This window comes from Lepidochelys kempii, chromosome 8 (assembly GCF_965140285.1).
Source record: "Lepidochelys kempii isolate rLepKem1 chromosome 8, rLepKem1.hap1, whole genome shotgun sequence".
NCBI lineage: Eukaryota > Metazoa > Chordata > Testudines > Cheloniidae > Lepidochelys > Lepidochelys kempii.
Window position 1 is genome coordinate 20,615,570 of NC_136387.1, and position 26,508 is coordinate 20,642,077.

The 26,508-nt window shown below is 40.1% G+C and overlaps 1 protein-coding gene across 4 annotated transcripts in view; it reads right to left on the reverse strand.

Moving 5' to 3' along the window:
• Positions 1-1,011: 1,011 nt before the first annotated feature.
• The window catches only part of CREBRF (CREB3 regulatory factor), a 35,857-nt gene continuing 10,360 nt past the window's right edge, over positions 1,012-26,508 (reverse strand). Inside the window, exons 2-10 of one of the 4 annotated variants that reach the window (XM_073355792.2) lie at positions 26,247-26,320; positions 25,752-25,941; positions 23,256-23,381; positions 21,221-22,286; positions 11,599-11,793; positions 8,315-8,504; positions 7,747-7,820; positions 7,330-7,452; positions 1,012-7,097 (exon numbers count right to left, since the gene is read on the reverse strand). In XM_073355792.2, coding sequence (XP_073211893.1) covers positions 6,982-7,097; positions 7,330-7,452; positions 7,747-7,820; positions 8,315-8,504; positions 11,599-11,793; positions 21,221-22,286; positions 23,256-23,381; positions 25,752-25,865 — 2,004 coding nt within the window. In that variant the 5' untranslated portion in view covers positions 25,866-25,941; positions 26,247-26,320 and the 3' untranslated portion in view covers positions 1,012-6,981. Of the gene's footprint in view, positions 7,098-7,329; positions 7,453-7,746; positions 7,821-8,180; positions 8,216-8,314; positions 8,505-11,598; positions 11,794-21,220; positions 22,287-23,255; positions 23,382-25,751; positions 25,942-26,246; positions 26,321-26,508 lie in introns of those variants that run through there. The other 3 variants (XM_073355791.2, XM_073355793.2, XM_073355795.2) reach the window with 3 other exon arrangements.

Sequence of the window (26,508 nt, forward strand, 5' to 3'; positions counted from 1 at the left end):
AGCCCTTTTAGAGGGGCTTCTAAATTTAACAACCAGTTTGTGCGAACCAGTGCGAACCGGCTCTAGCTCACCACTGGATAGACAATAAGACAGAAAATATCATCTTGCCTCTATGTAAATCCATGGTAAGCCCACATCTTGAATACTATGCGCAGATGTGGTCGTCTCATCTCAAAAAAAGATATATTGGAATTGGAAAAGGTTCAGACAAGCAACGAAAATGATTAGGGGTATGGAATGGCTGTTACACACTCTCCACCTGAGAATACAAAAAGAGAAGAGTGTGTTGATGCAGGATCCTGCTTTTTCACCACCTCATCCTAGCATGCACAAAGGGGTTCCTCCCAGCCTCAAGTGTGCAGTTTGCTAAACATACCTTGAAAGGGCAGCAGAGACCAAAGTCCACAGAGACCATATCATAGTTGTTTTGTGGCTTTTGTAAAATAACCTGGTGGTCTCAGTCTAGGTTTTACTGGAGAACTGTCCACATCACTCAAGCACCTTTTCAGCAAGTTGCTGTTACTATGCCGAGGACTGAATGGGGATAGAGATTAAATTATCCTCATATCTAGTAATCATCTCTCTAAAAGGAATATTGAAGCATGATACTGGGGCAATGGGAGAAGCTTACCCTGTTTATGATTGTGCTGTCCCTATTCTATTGGGGGGGGGGGCGCAAAAGGGAGAAAGAGGAGAAAAGGAGATAGCTCAGTGGGTTGAGCATTGGCCTGTTAAACCCAGGGTTTTGAGTTCAATCCTTGAGGGGGCCATTTATGGATCGGGGCAAAAATTGGGGATTGGTCCTGCTTTGAGCAGGGGGTTGGACTAGATGACCTCCTGAGGTCCCTTCCAACTCTGATATTTTAAGAGGGCTTCAAGTTTCCTGTAATGTCAGTACAACATTCTACAGGGGAAACCCCAGTAATTTTACCTGAGAACTATAGAAGCAACACCTCCGCTGATGCACTGCAGGAGAGAGAACACACCAAATGGGAAGCACAAACATTTGAGAACTGTTTTTTCTCCACAATTTTTTATTTTAAATTACAAAGGATGTTGCATACATTGATGAGTTTGTATCTGAATAGAAGTGCTAGGGCTCCAGGGTGACAGAGTAAACAAAAATCAATATTTTAATTGTGCCTCTTTAAAAAGAAAACTGCACAACTATTAACCAACATTAAACATTGCAACTCTTAACAGATCATGCTTTTAACAAGGTAAAATTATTTTCTGACAGAGACACAAGACTTTTAGTAAGTTTTTCTGAGCTCCAGTTGGAAATTGACTACAGAATATTGAGGACAGCATTACAAACATGACCCCAAGCATAAGCAGAGCAGGTTGCCACGTTTTGTTAAAAATTATTTTAATTTTTGCCATTCAGTCAGTTCACTATATCCACCATGTGCCATCAGCCTTAGAGTTCATTTTTAGCCACAATTACTGAGCTACAAGACATCTTTTAGACAGATGAAGTATTCTAAAAAGGGTAGGGGAAAAGGGTGGTTCAAATAGACAGAAATGCAGTTAGTAGAATATAGTGTTCTAAGAAAGGTTCAAAAAGCAGCTACATTTATACCACTACATTTTTTTGGTTTTTAACGTCATGAAGAGAAAGGAAAAAAGGAAGTATTGGGATAGAAGATGCATTTGTAATTACAAAGTCCAAGTCAAGAGAATCCTACTCTAACCATTCTACACACCCAAGTTTGGCTTATGCAAGTATCTAACTCTCCAGTATTCCTAACCCATTTAATCTTTAAATGCTGATACAGTACAACAGTATACAGTATATTGCTTGCTTAAAATAAAGAGTTTTGGATTTTTGTCCAGATTAAAAAATAAAATTGAGATTTGTCTTAAATGGATCTGGCTTTATTTTTGGCTCCATTGCTCAATAGAAAGAAAGACAGTTAATAAATGCATAATCAGCATTTGCCTTTGTGGAAGTTAATGAATGTCTAAGAGGCTGAGGGGTATAAATTCAGCACACGCACCTGGTCATGCTATATCCATTAAAAATCATGGCCTATTGTAAAATGTAAATCAAACATCATTAGCAAGGTACCCTTCAGTTTTTGGATGCGGTGAAAAAAATATACTCTAGAGTGCCACTTCTGCAATGCGGACATTGACATATCTCCAATGTAAACTGGGATATTAAAAAAAAGTGGTGTTTTCTCAACATGGTAATGCCCTTTATATGGTTACAACAAGAATCAGCCGCTTCAGCAGTAACTATTTGAAATGTATTTTGCATGATCCCTAGGGTAAACAAAATGAACTGCAGCTCTGTGAATAAGCCAAGGTTTCATCTGGTAGCATACTGAACTAGTGGTATCCAACTGAAACCTTTAACTTTAAAATAAAAAAATCATGATTAGACACATTCTTGAAATTCAGGTCCCAAGGCCAAATAAAGATACTAACATTCATATTACATAATAGGCTATGCCTCAACACCATTTCAGGAAGACTGCTACACAAGTTTGAGGAACAAAATTATATTTTCTATTTCTGCTGAAGGCAACTGTATACAACCCTTTCAAAGTAGATATTTTTAAAAAACTAAGATTTTTCACCTATCTATATGTTTTAAAAATATTTATGGAAGATAAAAGCACATCCATTCTTGACATTTGTGAATAAATTAACAGTTTTATTAAATGAAGGCAAACATCAGATAATGGTATAGATTTTAAAAATGAAATCCAAACTGGCAGAATTGTATTTCAGAAATATGTCTGGTCCTTTTTAGATTACTTAAAAGGCCCACCATGCGTTTTATAAAGGAAGAATTTTGCTTTTTACTGCTATTTTTTTAATCTGGAAAAAAGAGCTTACTAAACTTCAAGCTGATGAACTGAGCACACCTGGACCCGATTCTCACATCAATGTATATCACAGATGTCAGTGTTGTTATTTTTGATTTATACTGCTATGAGAGGAGAATCAAGCACATCCACATCTAACTGGAGACTTAAGAGAGAGACCCCCAAAAAATAAGTCAGAAAACTTTTTTGATAAACTCATGAAAGTCAGAGAAAGCATTAGCTGAAGGGATGTAGTGGAAAATATTTTTTATTTTATTTGTTTAGCCCTAGCACCCCCATCTCCCAAGGCCATTCAAAATTGGTCTTCCATACAAACACAAAGTGACTATTAAGAGAATTTGAAATCAGGTTCATTTGAAGTTCCTTCATGATACTTTTATCATAGTTCTGATTTTGCTTTCAGAAGGGTCAAAGGATTTAACAGGTTCAGGGGAATGAAAAATAAAAACGTTTAGTTCTAAATGTACAAGTAAGGCACAATATAAAGCCACATCATAATCTGGCATGAAGGAAATAGGAACGGACAAGAATCATACATGGTACAGTAGAACACGCAGTCCATCATACTGATTCAAAAAGTGTGGCACCCAAATTCAGGCTGACAAGATCTTAACAAGAGCAGTTTGACAGCATGCTTTAATATGGAAACAAATTCTAGAGAATCCAGTGTATCAGAAAAAAGGGTGAGCTTTTAGTTTTTATTAAATAAAAATGTATAATTGGTTTTGGATGACAGAATTAAAGTGAATATTCACAATGCCTACACTCAAAAATATTCAAGGACTTCATTAAGCTCCACATACCATGTATGAATGCTGAAAGCCTTTAGAGAACTATTCTCTAAAGATCATCCAAAAATGCATGCCACAATTTCCAAAAAACAGAACATGTACATTTGTATTTTTACCCTTATAAGATTTGTTTGTGATAAGAATACACTAAACATATATATTTTAATGACACTAGAGGAAGCAGATTGTTACTGGCATTAAAGTACAACCATTTCTAGACGGTTTAAATGCCACAGAGTCCCCTGGTTAAAATGTAAAGCTGCACAGCTTGCCTATGTCATCTTTATGATAAAGTTAAACCAGCAAAGGTCTTAACTTTACTCTACATTTTACTGCCAGGTTTTATTTAGATCAAGTATCGCTGCAGCATTCTGACCAGCCCAGAGTTAGCAGCAAATGGCAGGAATCATATAAAAACGCAATTTTTTTCTTCTTCTTTTTAAACAAAGTGCTTTTCTAAGATATACATACTTATATAAATAGGTACAAAATAAAGTGTCAACATTAAAAAGCTCAACTATTTAAAAGCTTTTAACTATTTAACTTAAAATAATACATAGAAAACACTGAAATGCAAGGGTACAGAATCCACTAAAGAGATTCAAAGTCTTTTTTGAAATGCTAGACCAAAATCATATTCTGGTTTTCAGACAAAATAAAAAGCTATAAAGCGATGTTAGCTCAGTATTCCTGAGCAGCTAGAAAAGGGCATTTTTCTACCTTATCGTCAGTTTAATTTGTCATGGAAATCCTACCTGATCGCAAAACTACTGTCATCGTATTTTGAAATACTGCCTTGCCTATACAGTTCTGATATAGGGTTTGCACCTTTTTAGCATTGTGAATGTTTAAACACCAGAAAGGACTAACATTATTTCAAATCTCAGTATAGCCATGACTTTAAATTTACACGACATAGACATTCTTTGTCAAGATTTCAATGGCCAAATGCATCTCTGGTGTAACTCTTGGCATTGGTAGAATTACAACAGGGATGCATCTGACCCATTATGTTCTGTTCTGAAGCTACAAACCTGTGCTGCTTCTCCTCCCGCCACATGAAAAAAAGCAAACAAAACAATCTACCCCACACACACAAAAACCCACCCCCAAAAAACCCCAAACCAACAAGACAGTCCCCTGCTCAGGTTTTGCAAATCCTTTAAGCGAATTGTCTACATTTTGACTAGATAGTCCTGGGTACTTTTTCACAAGTCTTGAAGGAAAAAAACTCTGTGATACAGTCCAGTAGTGGTATTTTGGCTTCCCTCCACCCTTTTAAGTTTTTCAAAATATCAAGGTGTAGAATAAGTTGTGGACACACTACAAGCATGTAGCAGGATTGCCATTTTCATCTTCCACTCTTTAGTTTACTACTTTTGATTCAGACCATCTTACACTAAAAGTTTAGGTATAAAAATAATCCCCTACCTATACATAAAAGGAGTCACAGTACAAACAAACTTAGCCAAACTACATAAAAGGAGAGAGATTTCCCCAAAGGGAGTGGAAAGAAAACCTTCATGGACTTTTTTTTTGCATTTTTCCAGCAGCTACATTTTAAAGTATTTGGTATTTCTATTCTCAGTAGACAGTGTTTTGTCATTATCTTTAAATAAAAAGGAAAGGGAAGAAAAAGGGGTCCATGAAACCAGAGAATGATCTTGCCTTGACATAAAGGACTTTCTCGTCAAGAGATAAAGCTTTTCATTTGTACTCTAAACACTAACAAAGCAAACTCTTATGAGCAGAGGAGCAAATAAGAACTAATGTGTGTTAGTATTTCCCAATCACAGAAACTACTGAATTAAGAATAAGTCACATATAAGTTTGAAGAAGCTAGTTTTGAAATTTCTGTACAAAAATATAAAAGAAAACTATAAATTTTGTTTCTGTTTTAAGCCTGTGCTGATCCTTTGAAACATCACATGCATAATAATACATCAACTGGAAAAGTGGCAACTAAGGAATTAGATTTGTAGCTCTTTTTCCTCTTTACATATATACATATTACAATAAAAATAATTTTATTTTGGTTGTTTGGTGGAAGTATCCTACAACAAGCTAAATAATTTTTTTAAATTCTCAAAGTTGAAAACTATTTTTCCAATAGCTTACTAAAATCCACATATATTAAACATTTCCTACAGCAAATGCAGAGAAAAAAAAAGATTGAGACTTTGAGATGGTCATCAACTTATCTACTATGGAAGCGAACTAGAAGAACAGCAAAATAATATTATGTATGAATGCTCCTTCTGTAGATAATTGGACCCAAACAAAAAAAAAAAAATTCACAGTTCAGTAAGATCCCTAACCCTGACCTTTAATTTTTTTTTTCTTTTTTGTTTTTTTGTTTTTTTACATTCAGTACAGTATCATGTAAGCTGTGCAAAACTTTACTTAGACTGGCAGTTTGCCATATCAGTTGCATTTGTCTTTGGTACAAAAATAAACAATCGCATTAATGTGCAAGTATTTGTTTTCTTCCGGCCAAGTACCGAAATTGAATTTTCTAGAGCCATCTTTTATACAATACATAGACTCTGTGGCATATATCTACATTTTCAACATATTCTTATATACATTCAAAAATTTGTAAGAGCTGGAACAAATACATGAAACCCCATAATCTTACCATCTATACATCTTGTGTTTTCCTCAGGGTTTTCATCGTACAAAAACTTTACTATCTTATATTTATAGCTCTCCCCCAAAATACAAGGCACAAAGAATATACTTTTTTTTCCTCCTCTTACTTTCACAGACATTTAAATACAATATTAAGCTCAGAAAATTAAAGTCTTATATGGCACACTAGCTCTAATGCCGTGTGCACTATGTACAAGTTAATGGGTGCAAAGAAAGCTTACTGGTTTTATTTTTTAGAAGAAAAAAAAGCAGTAATTCTAAAAAAACCCACTAAACTTTGACAGTTTACAAAAGAATGCTTCCTCTTAAATTTTTATTTTACTCAGAGCATAAACCTGCCACAATGTTCGGCATTTTGCTAAAATTTTCACAAGCACAAAACGTGTTTTTGCTTCTAAAGCAAATTATATGATCTGGTCCTAGGTTTAAAAACACCTAATCTCTGTATTTGTGCCTGAAGCAGCTTTAATACTATGTAATACTGGTTTATGCTCCAAAAATGCTAATTAAGCATTTTATATCGTGCGCTTACTTATCCTATTACATTGTTGTTAAAAAAAAAAAAAAAAAAAACAGCTATGGAACCTAATTTTAAATGTTTACATAATGCTAAACTGACATGCAGACCAGAATGAAATTTACAGTGGAGTACTTAACACAGGTAGAGCTCTGACCAATGAAATTAGGTGAAATGATGTCTGTTAAACTTTTGACGTTGGTATTCGCAGCCCTACAAGGCCACCAGTGGGGTCTCCTTCTGCAGTTTTCTCTAAAACTTGGTTCACAAATTCTGATGTTTGACCAGCTACAGGTAGTCCTGGAAAGGAAAGTTAGGGATGTACTTTAAGATCTCTTTTATTCCCACATATGTGCATATTTGAATGAATACAAAACACTCAGAAGTCCTGCTGTTGGTCAGTAACCAAGCAGAACGGCTAAAGCTCGGTGATAATTGGGCAGCTGCTCCTATAGAAATATTAGGCTGAAGGGACTCAACACTTGTTACATATCAGTTTTCGAGTATGTGGTTGATTAAGTTGATTCCTTACCAAGAGTATCTTTAATAAGTACATCAAGCTTCTGTTCCATGTTGGGTCCTCTGTCATCTTTAGGACTCTGCACTCGATTAACAATTTCTTGTTTGATAGAGTTGATCACAAACAACAAATTATCTACAGAAAAAGACAACACTGGATCACACAGTAATCTCTCTTGGGCAGGAACTGTGTTTCCCTATGTTTATGTACTGCACTTTATGGCAATGGGTCCTAAAATAGCACAACACAAATAACTAATCAAAAGCAAATCAAGTTATCTTTACGCACTACTTACAAGTTAAATACCAACACCCTTTTCTGCATAAAAAATTGTCCAAAGTAGGACTCTGGTGACGTGAAAATACAAAACATACAACTGTTTGTAGTAAGACAAAGGAAAAACTGTGTAAGTGAAAAAAAGTTAATTACCATATTCTGTGTTGAGACCCCATAGCTTCACTTTATTGGCTTCATACTGGGCTTTCTTCTTTAGTCTGCAAGCCCTGTAAAGGAGAGAGAGTCAATATACCTCTAATCACTATAGAACATTCATTATCGTTAACTTCCATCCGTGCTGCTAGAGATTGTGGCTTATTATCTGCTCCCACATCGTCTTTACAACCACTGCTTGTATTTGGTATCACTCATACACACAAAAATGCAATATGGCAGCAGTGCCTGTAGAATCTCAGATTCCTGTTTGTTAACTTAACAGGGTGGCTTTCAGGGTCTGTGCCAAAATCTATCAGCGAGGCCTGCTTCCAATGGGAAGAAAGTACAATCTAGTTTGCATTTTTCAATGTGAATCAGATGCCCTGGTTGTTTGGGGGATTTTTTTTTTTTTTGATTAAAGCAATACTAACCTTACAATGCTTGTCAAGGATGATGCAGCCTCTCTCTAAGTAAGAAATTCAAAGAGGTCTCATTTGTAAAGCACATGTCTAGAATAATCCCAAATAGGATTAATTCACACAGGTAAAAGCCATTTAAAGTTTACCTGGAAGCTAGTTTGTTCTTTTCTTTTCTTGACCTCGGTCTGGCAGTTAAGGGAAGTTCACTGACTGGTGTCAGGTCACTAATCACCTTATTCAGTTTCCTTAGTTCATTGCCAATCTGGAGAAGTTTTTTGGGGTTAGGAGTCAGGTCTTCCACATCAGTCCTCCGTGACTTCTTTACTGCATATTTTCCTATTTGAATACACAGACAACAGGGTTGAGGGGTGTTAGAATACAGAGATATACATCTGAAAAACATTCTTAAACTGCATCTGGGGAGTAGGTTGGGCTTATTTTTTCAACACTGGAGACCTGGGTGCAACCTGTCAGTTCCTGTGACCTTTTGCAATGTAAAACAGGACCACCACACAATTTGGCACTATTGACGATCCATCCAGAACCAGAAAAGCATGACTGATTGGTTAGGACTGAGATGCATGAGCAGCGATGGGTGGGATCCAGGATGCTCCCTGAACTGTGGATGCTACAAGTCAGGGATGAGGCAAAACAGCAAGATTTCATAACACCTTCCCACTGTAGCTCATTCCATTAATCTCACTTGCATGATCATCAAATTCACACCAAGAAATAAAACAATCCGTTACTCTGTTATCTTCTTTTCTTCATGAAGTGAGAGTAAAGGGTTGGTATCACAATAAAAGACCAGTGGTTGATCTAAGCCAGTGGTTCTTAAACTTTTTTACTGGTGACCCCTTTCACATAGCAAGCCTCTGAGTGCGACCCCCCCCCTATAAATTAAAAACAAGTTTTAATATATTTAACACCATTATAAATGCTGGAGGCAAAACAGGGTTTGGGGTGGAGGCTGACAGCTCACGACCCCCCATGTAATAGCCTTGTGATCCCCTGAGGGATCCCGACCCTCTGTTTGAGAGCCCCTGATCTAAGCATAACCAATGTACAGACTAGCCAAATCCTTGTGGATATCTTTGAGGAAGATCTCTTTATAGATACTAATGAGTATTAAAAACTTATGCAATTCACATATCTCCTGTGTGTCTCTTAGTCAGTTTGGTTTTACTAAGGATAAGTGCATGAAAAATCAGGATCTTTATTCCTTAGGAGTATCTGTTTCTGCTGCACATTTCCCTTCTGAAGATTATTTAAAACAGGAAAGATACTATTTTACTTAAAACAACAAAGATACTGGCAAACACTTTCCCCATAGACATTTCCCAGCTGAACTGATAACTAAAATGGCTTGCCATGAGGCACCAGCTGGCCTTTCACATACATTACCATCCAAAAGTTGCAGAATTTAACAAAGTGCTCAATTCTACAAGCCTTCTGCATACAGAATTGATTGAGTTAAAGGGCAGTTCTATGTACAGAGGTCTTGCAAAACAACCCTCCAAATCATGCCTCTGAAGAAAGTATTGAAGACTTTCTGATAAAAGTGAACAGAAGTGCAAATCCCAATCTGGAATATACCGTATATACCCAATCATAAAACGGTTCATTTATAAACTGACCCCTCCCCCACAAGATGGATAAGTAAAAACGGAAAAATTTTTTAAGACCCATTCATAAGCCGACCCTATAATTCTGGGGTCGGCAAACTTTGGCTCCCAGGCCATCAGGATAAGCCGTTGGCGGGCTGAGATGGTTTCTTTACCTCAAGCGTCCTCACGCACAGAGGTAAACCGAAGTAAACAAAGTGTCCCGGCACATTAGCTGCTTACCCTGACAGGCCGGGACAGCAACTGGTGGGGAAAATTTTTTTTGGGGGGGGGGAGAAGAAGCTCAGGGTCAGGGGAGTAATCCCTATGATCACCCCTCACATGACCCTACCCCTAGCCCGGGACCCCCACACTCTCCCCATTCCATCCCTTCCCACCTTATCTGGCGAGGGCTGAGGAGGAGGTCTCTGGCCTGGCTAGAGCTGCTCCGGCAGGCTAGGCAGCGTGGCCGCAGCCTGCTTCAACGGGCCAGACCGGGCAGCATGGCCACAGCCTGCTCTGGTGGGTGGGGCCGAGCGGTGTGGCTGAAGCCTGCCAGCCCCAGAGCTGTAGCTGCTTTGGAAGCTGGAGGGAGAGCAGTGTGGCGAGAAGTGGAGAGGTTCTGGCCCTGCTGCATCCCTTCTGACTCTACTGCCTCTCCTTGCTCCCTCTGTTGCAGGGAGGGGCTGTGTCCCACCTCTCCTTCTCTATACCCGTTCATAAGCCGACCCCCTTCTCTGATGCTTCCCTTTTTTACGAAAAAAATTGGCTTATGAACGAGTATATACACTGTATATATAATTATATTTGTTAGTGATAAAAATATCACATATTGCACATTTAAATAAACAGAAATGCATTAACTGAATTCAAAAAATTTCCATCCCAAACAGAACAGCAAGTAACATTACTTTTTATAAACAAAGGCTTTGAAAACTATCAGTATTAAAAATGACAGAGGAAGTTTTCAATTTGAGTAGCGCAAGAGGATGTTAACAATACAATTAAGGAAGTTTGTTTATTTCATTAATGTCCAAGTCCCTTCAGAATTATGACCAGGTGGGGAACTGCCTACCAGCAGAGGGCACAAGACAGAAGAACAAACTCTATTCTCAAAACTGTTTGTCCTTGACAGCATCAATAATGTCCAAAATACAGGAAAGTTGGCTTGTAAAAAAAAAAAAAAAAAGTCACAGGATGGAAATATGATATATGTTCACCAAATGGAAAGAGACAGAATATTACTTTAAGGTTCTAAGGGGGTGTAATAAAGAAATTCAAAAAGATACTTAAGTATTCATAGGTATTATTCCAAAACCCTGCCAAGTACACAAGGGTGGAAAGAGTGTGTGAAGAGGAACCAGGCAAGACAGACCTCTACCTTGTTGACTATTCTTTAGTTGACACTTGAATGAAAGTGCATCTGAGTACCATATATTGGTCAACTCTACTGCAAGCAACACTAGATCTGCCTCCCAGTATTGAGGGGCAAAGATCAGGTTTGTTACTAATTTGTGACATTAGCAGTATTGCACAGAGATTTTAGAACATTCAGTATTTTCACTGAGAGACTTCAGAAGTTACAATTCTCAATTCACCCATTTTCCTCTGGAGGGAAAGTATATTGAAGGTTACTAATGTATATGCACTGCCTCTTACCTGGATGCACTACAGATTCCAAACAGTTAAATAAAAATTACACTGTTTCAGTGATTCCTCCTCATGTAGCAAAACAAGAGCTCCCTTACATGAAGTCAGAGACAGCAGCGTTATGTGAAGATGACAGCATCAAAGACACTAACTGGTTACTGGAGAACAACTCTTACCATGATGGAGCCCATTCTTCTGATACATGTTACTTGGTAACGTATCTCGACTCCACTCTGATGGCCTTAGCATTCTTTCTTGTTGTGATGGTGTCAGTTGCTCACTATACTCCCAAAAGTATCTTCGTTTGCCTCTTTTTCGGCAAGATACTGCAGTACTTTCTTTTAAGTCTTCCACTGAATCATTTTCATATCCTAGAGGAATAAATTGCATTAGTCAGCTTATAAACTCAAGGTTGGAAATATTCTAATGTGTCTACAGGTACCAAACCAAGCATTCAAGAAAATACAAGTGAGAAGACTTAGTTAAAGGCCTCAATGGACTTGCTCCACACTATCTAATGAACCATGTTTTTCACCTTGTATGCAACTTGGGCATTTGCCATAAATCCAGCAATAGATGTATAGCCATTGATGCAGCTGCAACTGTGATAGGACAATGATTTCTGAATTGGGGAAAGTCCCCACTGCATCCAAAACCTCTCTATGCTCCGATACCACGGATGATCCAGCTCTCCTCTTCCCCCACAATCTCACCACCACACAATGTGAGAGCTGCCATCTCTGCAATTCTTGTAGTGTTGGATAGCCTTCTTGCACCTCCTTCATTACTTTCTCCTTCAATTCTCAGCAAAAACATTCTAGTTCCCCCTCATTTCTTAAATGAGTCTACCCAGCAACGTAGAATTTTAAACAAAACAAAAAAGCATCCTAAAGGGCAAGTTGGACAAAGAGCAAGATCCTAATCCATCAAGTCAGTCCAGAACAAAACTTTGACACCATCAAAAGCTTGGGGAAAAAAAGATCACCCTTGTAGCATGCCCCGAAAGTCATGATAGCCAGCTTTGTCAGACCAATGGAAGAGAAAGAGTTCCAGTATAGGAGGCCGTCTGTTCAGCACTACCTGCCCCCAGCCCCACCTCTCATCTAAACAACTTGAGCCAAGATCCATTCACTTTGATCCCTTGTCTGCACCTCTTTAATAACAAAAGAGAAGAGATAAATAATCAAATTACAAAGATAAGACACTTTAGAGTTAAATTAGGATGCAGTTTGTATGAAATATTTAAAAATACGTTTGTATACCTCAGTTTTTAATATCTATACCAACAGGTTACAGAATAGACAGTTTTCATTTTGCAACTTTATAGCACTGGTATAGGATTATTTTAGAGCTCTCTTTTATTCTCTGTCCACTTAGTTCTTCACATCAGTTTTATGTAGGACAATTTTTTAAAAGTAAAATATTGAATGTTATTTAAAAACAAATTGCAGAGACAAAAATGGATAATTGGGAACAGGACATGGAATGATGTGAAGTAATAAGTAAACATGTTAGTGGTTTTATTGCACAGATAGAGAATCTCACTTCAATTTTCTCATGCACCAAGAGAGTAGGTAAGCATTGGGATTCTATTTGTTAGTTAATGCTTATTTTCCGTTTTGGAAGACAGGATGATGTGAATTAAATATCAGGGTTTTTTCCACCATGGTTGCCATAATAAATGTAAGAATATAGATTTTATGCCTGGGTTGGTAAACTCCCATGATGATTTGGTAAGTTTGTTCCCTTCTAAAGCCAACTATAATGGCATTCAGTGTATTATAACACCGTGAAAGCATTGCTGTCAAAACCCTATTGCCTCAAAAGGAGAGGTTACTCACCTTGTGCAGGAACTGGAGTTCAAGTGCTCCACTTCAAGAGCACATGCATCCCATGTAACTCTGGTTGGAGACTTTTGGAAGCAATGTCTGTTTGATCCACACATGCACCCTACACATCTTTCTGCCCCACACTGAAGATATTTAGGACTGCACAGGCAAATCACTCCCAGTTCTTTCTTCACCACAAAGTCCCATATAGGAAACTCTCAAGCTGAGGAAGAGGAGAGTGGATAGTGGAGCACCCATAGGGGGGACACATCTCAAAGAACTCCAATTCCTGCACAAGGTGAGTGACCTCACCTTCTTCAAATAGTATCCCTATGGATATTCTATTTCAGGCGACTTCTGAGCAGTATCCTCATTAGAGGAGGGAGCTTTGGAGCGGAGTCCAACACTGAAGAAAAGATTGCAATCCCAAGGGCAGCATCTGATCTAGAAGAATGAAGCATTGCATAATGCTTGGAAAAAGTATGTATCAAGGTCCAAGCCTTGGGAATGTGTTTAAGGCCACTTGCCCTAAATCCAGCAATGTGAAAAAGTTGTGAAAAAGGCTAATATCACTATGGAGTATACTAACAGGAGCGTTGTATGTAAGACACTGGAGATAACTGTCCCACTTTACTCAGCACCGGTGAGGCCTCAGCTGGAGGACTATGTCCAATTCTGGGCATCACACTTTAGGAAATATGTGGACAACTGGAGAGAGTCCAGAGGAGAGCAACAAGATAAAAAGGTTGAGAAAACCTGACCTATGAGAAAAGGTTGAAAAAACTGGGCATGTTTAGTCCTGAGAAAAGAAAGGGGGAGGGGGGGGAGAAGAGAATCTGTTAACAGTCTTCAAATATGTTAAGGGCTGTTATAAAGAGGATTGTGATCCACTGAAGGTAGGACAAGTAGTAATGGGCTTAATCTGCAGCAAGGGAGATTTAGGTTAGATATTTGAAAATACGTTCTAACCATAAGGGCATTTAAGCTCTGGAATAGGCTTCCAAGGGAGGCTGTGGAATCCCCATCTCTGGAAGTTTTTAAAAACAGACTGGATAAATACTGGTCAAGGATGGTCCAGGTTTACTTGGTCCTGCCTCAGCACAGGAGGCTGGTCTTGATGACTTCTCAAAGTCCCTTCCAGCACTACCGTTCTAGGAGTCTAAGTAACGCCACCAAGGTACATAGAGATCTTTCAGAATGGGCTCACACTTTAGGAGAAGGGTGTATATGGGCAAATTCATAACAAGAAGTAACATTACTCAGAAATCCTCCTTGAGAGTCTCTGGGAGGAGACTGTGGACCCTTTGGGCCTGTCACCAAATGAGACAAACAGCCTGGGAGATGCTTTAAATGATCTGGTTCTGCCCAAACAGAAGGTTAATGCCCTCCTCATATCCAGGTACAGAAGGAAGCATCCTCCCTGGTCTGATGTAGCTTTGGAGGGGGGGTGCGGAAACTTGGGAGATGGAGGACTTGGTTGATGTGAAACTCAGCCAACACCTTAGAAAGAAACTTAAGATGCGAATGTAATGAAATTTTGTCCCTGAAAACCACTATAAAGGGAGTGTCTGCAATTAAAGTCTGCATTTCTCCAACTCTTCAGGCAGAAGTGATAGCCACCAAGAAAGCAGCCTTCATAGACAGGTAAAGAAGGGAACAACAATTGGCGAGCGATTCGAAGGGGTGTTTCATAAGACATTTAAGTACTAAATTTGAATCCCATATAGGAATGGGTTCTCTAAAGAAAAAGTCTTCTCAACCCCTTCATGAATCCTACTGTTGTGGGATCAGCCAACACGGATAATCCCTCATCTGAGGAATGAAAGCCTGTCATAGTCACCAAATTAACCCTAACAGAATTTAAAGATAATCCTGACTTTAATTCCAACAGATAGTCAAGGACAGGAGGGAGGGAAAAATGAACAGGTGAGAGACGTTGCTTGACAGACCAGTGATGGAATCTCTTCCATTTCTGAAGGTATTTCATGTACACCTTTTCCTACTGTTTAATAACATTTGTTTTAAAATGTAAAGTATTAAATAAGGCTTTCATATGAAATGCTTTAACTGTTTTTCCTTCTTTTCTATATCTTTAACAAAAAAGTTAAAAGGATTTTTAATGATGTGTTTTTCAGGGTACTAAGCAGGCTGACACTGCTATAAACCAAACCCTACCTTGCTTAATACTATAATTTTACACAAGTGACTGGGTCATGTCTACATCTCTGACTCTTTGGGCACCTTTGGACATTCTAAATTAATAGAACTTTATACTGTACAAAACAAAACTGAAAAGACTTACAGGACCATCAAAATACATAACAAAATTCACACTGTAATTCCAAGGATATTTCAAATCTGAAGTTTAGATTAATGAGCCGTTCCTCTTTAGAGCAGTGTCCCAAGACACAAGGAAAACAGAAAAGTTACCAAACATAGATTCTCCAGATAATGAAATGGCTGGGTAGATATTAGACATTCAGGGCATTCTGTAAACAGATGGGTTATTAGTTTTTAGTTAGTTGGACCCATTCTTTTCAAGAGTTGCTTTACAAAACGATGTATTGGGGCCATTGGGAAGGGAAGAGAAGAGAGAAAATTATCTAGTTTGATTTTGACCCTGCCTAGATCAAGTCATTCCAGAGGGGCAGCTATCAAAGCAAGTGCCCTCAGTTTAAAGCAGACGTGGGCAAGGTACGGCCTGCGGACTGCATCCCTCCTGCCTGGCCCCTGAGCTCTTAGCCCGGTAGGCTAGATCCCGGCTCCTTCCCTGCTGTTTCCTCTCCCCTGCAGCCTCAGCTCACTGTGCTGCTGTCGCAATGTTCTGGGCAGCGAGCTCTTGCCAGGCAGCGCAGCTGCCGAGCCATGGCCTGACCCGGTGCTCTGTGCTGTGCAGTGGCGTGGCTGCCTGTCTCGGTGCTCTGGGCGGCACAGCTGTAGCGCCTTCAGCCAGCGGTGCTCCAGGCAGCGCGGGAAGGGGGCAGGGAGTAGGGGGGGGGGTTGGATAGAGGGCATGGGAGTTTGGGGTGGTAGTCAGGGGCAGGGGTGTGGATAGGGGGCAGGGAAGTCACAGGGTGAGAAAGAGGGGTTGAATGGGGGCAGGGGTCCTGGGGGGCCAGTCAGGAAGGAGAGGGGGGTTGGATGGGGCAGGGGTTTCAGGGGTGGTCAGGGGACAGGGAGAAGGGGGGGTTGGGCAGACAGGAATGAGAGGAGGGGTTGGATGGGGCGGCCGGGGGAAGGGAGTGGGAGTCAAGGGTGGCGGGTCCAGGGGCGGTCAGAGGACAGGGGGTGGTGGATGGGGAGGCACAGCCTCCCCTAACCAGCTCTCCATACAATTTTGGAAACTCGATGTGGCCCTCAGGCCAAAAAGTTTGCCCACCCCAGTTTACAGACTAGTACAGGGTTTCTCAAACTGGGGTCTCTGAGGGTACTCCAGGGGGTCTGTGAGTCATGTCCGGGGTTGCTAGCCCCGCTAATCAACTCCTCCCCCCTCCCTCCCAGTGCCTCCTGCATGCCATGGACCAGCTGTTCAGCAGTGTACAGGAAGCACTGGGAGGGAGGGGAAAGAGGCAGAAAGACAGGGAAGAGCAAGGGCAGAGGTTGGACCTTGGGGGAAGGGGTGGAGTAGAGGTGGGGCCTGGGGCTGAGTGGAGGGCTTGGGGATCCATGACAAATTTTAAATCAAAATGGTGGTCCTCAGGTTGCTGAAGTTTGAGAACTGCTGGTCTAGAAAAATAAATGGGTACTGAAAGTTAAGAATATGATCAATCCTACCAAATGCATTCTTTGCTACATTCAGGGAGTCCACATCCAATCAGCTACCTGCGATAATCAAGAGAAGCATCTTTCCTCAAATCAGCAGTTTTCAACCTTTTTGAGCTGAGCCCCCTTTTGAGTTACAATTTTTGGTTGTCCCCACTACCCAGACAGAAATAGACACAATACCTGCCCCTCCCATCCCAGGTTTTCAGGGTAGGGGAAAAGCACGTAAGATGGTCTGTGGGGGTGGAGCCAGTGCCAGGTAAGGAGGCTGCCATGAGCAGAATTTGACTCAGCTGCAGCAGATGTTGACACTGACCCACAGGGTGGCCTGCTGAGGTGAGTCACGGGGTGGAGGTGGAGCTCCTTCCCCAAGCCCTGACACACGGGGCTGGTGTCATCACTTACCCCCCAAACGTTTCTCCATTTCCCCCTAGGAGGGTACACCCCACCATATGAAAACCTCTGCCTCAGAGGGTCTCAAAGAGTTTTGCAAATATTAAGTGATTTAGCCTTACATATTGAGGTAGAAGAATATTTTACAAAGACAGAATATTTAGCCTAACACCATATTGAGGTAGAAGAATATTTTATGAAGACAGAAACTGAAGTACGGATAAGTTAAGTGACTTACCCAATGTCACACAAAGTCAGTGTCTAAGTCAGAGAACATGACCTCTTAACCATCAATTCTGCATTGTAAAAACCAACTAAAACAAAGAGTCCACAAACAAAAAAACCCAGATATGCACCTGGTACATTTTTCCTGAACAGTGGATGAGCTGTCACCCTAATCCCAAAAAGCACACACTATTCATGCTAAGGATAAGGAAAGACTCTCGCACTCTTGTTTAGGATTTAAAATGCACTCTGTGACCTATCCCATTTTGTTTCCCTGTAACTATCCAGTATTATTAGGGTTCAGAGATTTAAAAAAGGAGTATAAAAGTCTGTAAAAATCCTTCTAGACCTGGTTTTCTGGCAAGAACATTTTGGAGCTTGAGAAACTTTGCAGGGTGAATAAAAAAGGGTGACTTCAAAAAAAGTATTTTAACCATACTTTAAAAATAAACTTACTTCAAATTTAATTTGAAGTGCTAACCCAGAATTTGATACCAGTAGTAGCTTCTGCAGGTTCAGAGAGAATATTTTTTTAATTTCAGTTTGTTCAACTATGTCAGTTCAATGACTAATTCATTAAAAGTCAAGAAACGGAGTTGGAGTTGAATGAGATCTACTAGTTCTAAAACTTGAAGAACACAGTGATAAGAAAATCAGTTCAATTCACTAACTACAGATAATACTTCCTTTATTTACTAAATCAGTTTGAAATATCAAAACATGTTTTGATAAATCTTTCTTATGTACCTAGCACATTTTAGGCAGTTTTTTATTTAACTAATAAAAATATTGTGCATTTTGGGGCATTTTAGTTGAATTCCTATTTCGATCCAAATGCAGCTGGACACAAATCATGAATAAAATATTAATCTAGTAAATAATAAATGTGTCATTCACTGTTTTCTAACATAACAAAATGTAATAATTAAGACATTGAATAAAAAATTTATTTATTTAAGCAATTGTATAACTTAACATACGTATAGTTATGCTCCTGGTTATCCAAAGGATTTATTAAATTTAGTGTAATGGCTATATTTAACTGGTAAGTAACCATTAAAAATGCTGATCTGCAACTAATAAGTATCAACCTTTCTTCAGAAAAATAACTGAGTAAAATACAAATCAAGATTAAATGTTTTCTGCTTGCCGATTTATATCACGATTGAAAGTTAAATCAATCCACCCTGACATCTTACTAAATCAGCAGTTCCCAGTCTAAGCAATTTATCAGCTAGACCTCAGATGAACCAGCTAGTGCCTCCTCTTATTCTACTGAATATTCTAATCCAGCATGGAGCTTTGGCTACACCAAAGTGTATCCCAGCCTAAATACTCCCAGATGGGAAGGAGGGAACGGTGCTGCATCAATTCTCAGTATCATAGGAAAGAAGAGCCTAGAATGCCCAGAAATGGTACATATATCAATTTAGAAACTAGTGCCCCCTCGTTCTATTACCTGTATAATGGAAAAGACAGAGGAATTCTGTTTTTATAACAGCTGGTCCTCTATTAGCTAGTGTGCGAGAGAACCTAGACAACCCACCTGGAATCCCATGCAAAGTTGACCTTTGCTGACGTTTGGGCTCCTAATGCTCTTACCATACATTAGCTACACTCCTGCCTCCATGGCAGTAAGGCAACTCCTGAGAAAGGGAGAATGTAGTTAAATAGACAGTCCCCAACCCCTGTCCAAACTGTAATTTCATTTATTTACTAGATTATTCGTCTTTTCGGTTGCAGATGCATTTGCACATAAGATGTGTCTCCACAAAGACTAGGTGAGGAGGATAAGACCTCAAAACAACATTGCTCAATAGAGTTTGGCTATCCACTTTTAGGATGTCCATTAAACTATGGATAATGAAGGAGCACGCAGATTATTAGTTTCTCATAGGTTCAGATGAGTCAGTGTTTCATAAACCCACAGAAATGGGGGAGGGGGAGGGGAGGAAAGAAAGGGGAATCAAAAGTAGAAAATATACATGATAGGGGTCAATAAAAACAGTATGTTCTTTGTCCTTTCAGTGAAATGCACCTCTGTGTCAAATTTAACTCTCTACCTTTAGTTTCAGTGTAACAGAATGAAAAGTCTTCCTGCTCTATGCTTGTTTCATCACTCCCTCCATCCCATCTAGGTGTATTTAGGCAGGGATACACTTTGGCATAGCCAAAGCTCCATGCTCGATTAGAAAAAAAAAAAGCAACACAAAACCCTGGTATGGTATAATTAGACAAAATGGTGATTTAATCTTTTAGTTCCCCGCTTGGAGTAAATGACCTTCATTATTTACTTGAAGCTCCAGTGAGCTTTTATAGGCCAAGTGGCTTTTTTATTTCTTAGTTATGCTATTGCTACGTGTAGGAGTAGTAGTATTTAATAGAAGGTGGAAGCGATTGCTGGTCAGAAAAAACTTTCAAAAGAGCAATTAATGCAATGCAACTAACTGAAATGCCAGCAATTAAAAAAAAATCCTTTTCAAGATTACATATTATTAAACATGGGAATCTGGTAATGTGGCATAATGGGTCAGGAGTTATACCATATGGCAATCAAGTCATACCACACAAAAACATAACAGAAGCCACTCAAACCTTCAGAAGAATAAGTTGAGAGGATTCCCTACAGAAGCAATGAGGGAAAGCTTAGAGGATGTTAATAAAGACTTGTAATGTACACACAGAAGTAATACAGAGCATATTGAATACCCAATATATTGTTTTATACAAGGTCTACTCATGACCTCCTTACAAACATGCTTGACTGAGACTGCCGATTTAAAGTGGAATTTTTTAACTGCCTTTTGAGTTTCTTCCCCAAAGTTACATATTGTCAAGAGTTTGTACAAGCTATTAATCACTATTCTATGCTAGAAAGCTGTGTAAAACGTGTATACCCACTAATAAAACTAAGCCCCTTAAGTATAGGCCTCTTTGCTTATATTTAATCATTACAGTAATAGTTACTGCCTTGTCACCTTCCAGATGAGGGTTAGTTCTCTGTTTTCTACTTGCAGATGAGAGAAGAGTTCTGTCTCCACAGTCCCATTGAATGCTTGGTCTTTGAGACTGCTAACAGGGGGCCAATTAGGGACAATTATAGGATTGATCTGTGAATTATGGACAATTGTCCAGTAGAATCTAGACAGACTATCAACTGATTTCACATGGGCTACTCAGGCAACTGTCAGGGGATAAAAATTCTCTGGATATACTAAAAGAACAATCTATTGCAGAGACGCAAGGCTCTGTGTATCCCACTATCAATTGATTGACTCAACACATCCCAGCCCAGGAAAGGGATGCAGTTGTGTCCAGTAAGCTGGGAGTCAAGAATTCTACATTCTCTTCCTGGTTTTATTACTGACTCTGTGGGACCCTGACCTTCTCTGTGAAATGGGAAGAATACCTATCTAATGGGTGCTGTGAGGTTTCATGTTTGCATTTGAAATCCTTGGATGGAAGGTCCTATGTAAGGGTAAAGTGTTACCATTTAGATCTATAAATCATTCCAAAGCATATTTCCCCCCAATACTTGCTTGGCAGAAAGAGTTGCCCTCCTCCTAATACACCACAAAATTTAACAAACCTGGTTCAGAGAAAGTATCACTGATGTCATCATCTTTGTCTTCCTCATAATCTTCTTCCTCATCATCATTTTCAGACAGTTCGTGCTCACTGCCAAACCCCTCATCATGGTCCTCATCTTCAATATCTTCCTCATCCTCCTCATCCTCTTCAGGGTCTCCTTTGGTTGGCTGCTCACACAAACTGTCTGTGACAAAGAGAGAATAATTGTGCTCTTCTTTCTTCTGTGAAGGATCTGAGACAGATGTGCTGGCAGAAAGGCTGCTCTCCCCCACAACTAGCCCTGGAGATTCCTGGGGTGGGCTGAGGAGCAGCTCCTGAGTCTCTTTGAAAGGCAAAATAGGAGTATTATGATTCTGAAGGGAATCTATCCCTTTCCTCTCTTGTCTCTTTGCTACAGCTCCACAATAGCATGTGTTCTCCTTTGCCGCATCTGCATGTGCCTGGCTCAACACTGGTTTGCTCTGTGGTAACGGACTGATCTTTACTTTTGCCTTTTTAACATAGTCTTTACATTCAACGTGGCTGTTCACCTTCTCATTATTGTACACATTGGTCTTCATGATTTGTGTGCTTGAAGTGGGCTTGCTTGCCTTTTGAACATAGTCTGACAAAGGTGCCTCAGCCTGAATGTTCTTTGAGGAACATACAGGGGCTGCTGCTCTACTTGTGATTTTTTTCCCAGGTAACAGAGAAGTTAAAGGGTTTTGTTTTACACTGAAGAGTGAATCCGAGTAATAAAGTGAATCTGACACAGGTTGAGAGTCCTCACTGTTAAGCTGGGCTAGAGTTGGAGTTTTACTTATCACCTCTTCATCTTGGTATGGGCTTGAGAAATCATCAAGGCCCAGGTAATCCACTTCTTTTGTTCCCCAGATGTCACAGCTGGTTAGTTTGGTGTACTTAGTTAAGTCTTCACAGTATGTGTCCCACTGCTCCCAGTTTGAGGTGAAAGCAGCTTCATTATCCAGGACATCTGCAAAAGACTCTAGATTTTCAATATCTTTGCAGTCCTCCATAGAAAGGAGGTTGTCTCTGGAGCTCTGCTGATAGTCCATTTCTCTGTCCTGTGCACAATAAGACAAGTTAACAAGGCACATTTTAGAAAAATACTCCCATCCAGCTCCCTGGTCTATAACAAACAAAGCCCCAAAACAAACAAAACCAAACCCCAAAACACTGAGTGCTGGTGAAGTGTACCAGCCTGATGGCACATGAGGCGTTTGTATCCCAAAACCAGACACAGCACAAGTGGCTCAGCATTGCGTTGAAGAATCTTTTTAGGGGAAAGGTCAGAGCATAGTTTCCATGCTCCATCAATTCTGGGCTTCTGTGCGGAGACTGCCAACAAGGGTACCGGACAATTGTGTTATGGTTTTTTGTATTGTGTGCACTCCTAGTCACTGGGAACTGGACTAAGACCAGCAATTCATTTCACATATAAAAGAGCCATCAGATGAAAACTACTTTAGTTCCCTGCTCACCTGGGTCAGATTTATACAAGTGACCAAGAAAAGAAGGGCTCCACGTACCAGCCACCACCAATGCCAGATATCCCAACCCTGAAGAACCTTGTTCTAGCCAGATCAATCAAATAATAAATATGAGCAATCTTTTTTCCTAGTCCATGCATGTCTGGTATAGGAAAAATTGGTTATTTCCAACATAAGCTTAGTTTACATTTTGTTCTGTTCATGTGTCTCTTCTTCAACTTGGGGGAATGTAATGTCTTTCCTAGACAAGACTATACTGCTTGGACTTATGTCGGCAAACAACATCCCAGCAGTGGCAGCGATACACCTATCTGCTCAATCTGAGGCTCCTGAACATAAGACATACCAAAGCCTCTGCTGATAGTTTTAACAGCTTCCTGTACGTGAAACATCCCAGTTGGTGGCCTGATGGTTGGGGACTAAGTCAGTAATAAGTAGTAGTGAATAATCAGACAGCAGACCTTCACTGAACAGCTCCCTACAGACCATCCCCTCATTTACATGGGAAAGGAAGATGCTATCCAAAAGGAAAAACAAACTTACTAGTTCATACATGAAGTCTGGATCTGAACTATTTGCCAACAGATCTGTGCTCGTCAGCGTCTGTTCTGAAAATGTGTGGCACCGAAAGGCATCTCCAAAAGGAGGGTCCATTCCGCTCACGCTGGGCTACAACAAAATTGTTTGATTTTGTTAAATATATATATGTATTACATTACATGCGCACTCCTACACCCCATATACCTCAACTTTGAACTTGTTCTATACTTGCATTTGGAAAACTTTAGATAAACATGTAAGCAAACAGCCAGTTAACAATACCCAGTGCTTTTACCCATGACACTCTAAAATTTGTATCCACCATGTAGCTGCTAGATCGGGGTCAGCAACCTTTCAGAAGTGGTGTGCCGAGTCTTCATTTGTTCACTCTAGTTTAAGGTTTCGTGTGCCAGAAATACATTTTAAAGTTTTTAGAAGGTCTCTCTAAGTGTATATTACATACCTGAACTATTGTTGTATGTAAAGTAAACAAGGTTTTTAAAATGTTTAAGAAGCTTCATTTAAAATTAAATTAAAATGCAGATCTTATCAGTTTAATGCAGTGGTTCTTAATCTGGGGTGCGAGATGCCCTTTCTGGGGGTGAGAGACATGTGAGATTTTTTTAGCAGGTAAATCATCGAAAACACAAAATAAGCACAGGCACATAAGTACAACTACTTTGTTTAATCAAACCTAGGTATTTATTAACATCATACATTTTTTAACGACTACTGTAATATACAAAGTTTGAGTTTTTAAGCTAATTGTAGTGTAATTTTTTATAAGGGGTGCGAGAACATGTTTTGAGAACTCCAGACCATCAGCAGGCTGGGTATAGTGTATTAAATGGGGCTGGGTATAGTGTATTAAATTGCTCCCCATAGGAACATACTACTTACCGCTGTCACAGCTGGGGCTCTGAACAGCATGGTAACAGGACAGGGAACGGGGTGGGGGGGGGGGGGGAGAGGGAGTTGGATAGGCGTGGGAGTCCCGGGGGACCTGTCAGGGGTGTGGATAGGGATCGGGGCAGTCAGGGGGCGGGAAGTGGGAGGGGGCGGATAGGGGGCAGGCTGTTTGGGGAGGCACAGCCTTCCCTACACAGGTGTAGTGTATTAAAATTTCTCCCTGTAGGAATGTGCTACTTACAGTGTACTACTTACCGCTGCCAGTCCTGGCGCTCCGCAAGTAGCACATTCCTACAGGGAGAAAATTTAATACACTACGCCGGTGGACAGAAGCCCAGACCAGCGGCAGACTGAATGGCTCAGCCTGCCACCAGCCAGGGTCCCGGCCGCCGGCCCGGGATTCCGTTCACCCAGGCCGGCAGCGGACTGAGCGGGGGCAGCGGCCAGGACCCTGGCTGGCAGCAGCGTGCCCAGTAAAAATCGGCTCACATGCAGTCTTTGGCACGCGTGCTGCAGGTTGCCAACCCCTGTGCTAGATAGTTGCTCATTTATTCCTTTTTGTTGTTGACTTGAAATTCTCAGTTGTTTGGTGAGCTTAGTGATATTTTAATGCTTGTAGAAATGACAGATTAATACTCTAGTCAATACTCTTGTGAATGGGTACTATCAACGTTTTTCATCCACTGCTTCATCAGTGGGCCTTAATCTTCCCTTGCAGCACCCTTACTATTCTAGTCCTGGAAGCTTTAAGTACATCTCAATTATTTCAATCCTGGGTAGAGACGGATGATTTTACCATTTGTGCAACTGGTTTGTAATGGAAGATCTACTGGGTGAATAGGTGGAACTTTGTGTAGAAACATTCTGCAGTTAGGTTAGGATTACTGGCCACAGAAATAATACTATGAAGCAATGGCAGTTGAGGCTAAAAATGAGTTACTGCTATAAGCCTGATTTTTGCTCTCCCCCTAAAATTCACAAAAGAAGTCACACTCGACTCAGACTGGTAGAAGTCAAAATTTCTTCTATAAAATTTGAAATTAACTGGACAAGAGGTTCCTGAATTAGGACACTAGCAGGTCATAATTTGTGGTGTTTGCCTGAAAACCCACCTTGCTAGTAGGTGGTGATCTTGCTGGAAGATGGTAAGTGTGTTCCATTGGCTCACTCTGCAGGTGGCTTATACGCTCATAGACAGAGGGGTAAGTGTGGCTCTCTAGAAAGAGTACCTAGGGTATGGGTTAAGCAGCCGTGAGTTAACAAATCTAAGAGCAGTCAAACTGGAGGAGAAGACTTGACCTTTTAGTTTTGTTTATCCACTGATGATTACTTTATTATTAAATAAAGCCAAACCCTACAAGGGGGACAGCTTTGACTCTACTCAGCATCTTAGCTTTAACTTAAAGCAGATTGGGAAAGGCAACTCACTTGTTATAATTTATACACTTCTTCTGAAGGTTCCTTGTTAGCTCAAAAGAATCTTGTAATTTAACTATAAATTTTAAAAATGCAGCAGTGTATGTGCGTGTAGGGAATACTTTACATAAGTAAATCAACTATCACACATACACACACACACACCAGGCTTACCTGAGGCATTTCCAAGCCCAGATCCCCCAAATCCAATTCCAAACTTCTTGTTTTCTTCACTTTTGGATTCCTTTCCAGCTTTACTTCAGTGTCAGTGGGTAGCATATAACTCATGCAATGAAAGGGATAGAGGTTTTCCCTGAAATAACTTCAGTTCACGCACATGGAGCTCTTCTCTCTTTGTAGACTTCTGTGTAAAATGAAGAGACCAAACACCAAAAGTTAACATTTATTACACTACAAGCTACGTGCCACAAAAAGGAGACAAACACAGGGGTTTTTTTCCTTCAGGAAAAAAAAAAGTTAGTATCCCAACATGATCATTTCTGAGGGAGCAAAAAACAAAAATCCCCCGCAAAACTGAACAGACCTCATGCTGGAGCATGCCATAAGAATTAGTTCTTCTCTCCTCCCACACCCTAGTTTAAATGAAAAAGCATGGAACAAACAAGACTTGTGCAAACCTTGCTGCTAGTTTAGACTATTTTCCGTTACCTTTTGCTCACTGTGTTTGTATGTCCTCTATTTAGATGCGAGCTCTTCAGGGTAGAGACTGTCTTTTCACATGTCTGGAAAGCGCCCAGCACACTTTTAGGTCAATACAAACAACACTCTTCATACATTTAATATCACAAAGTCAATAAATTCTAGAATGAGACTCATGTAATCATCATATTTTCCAAAGTGGATATTGAGGGCATACCTGTTTTAGTGTTTTCCCCATCCTTTTCTAACAAGGTCAGCCCAGCCACCTCCA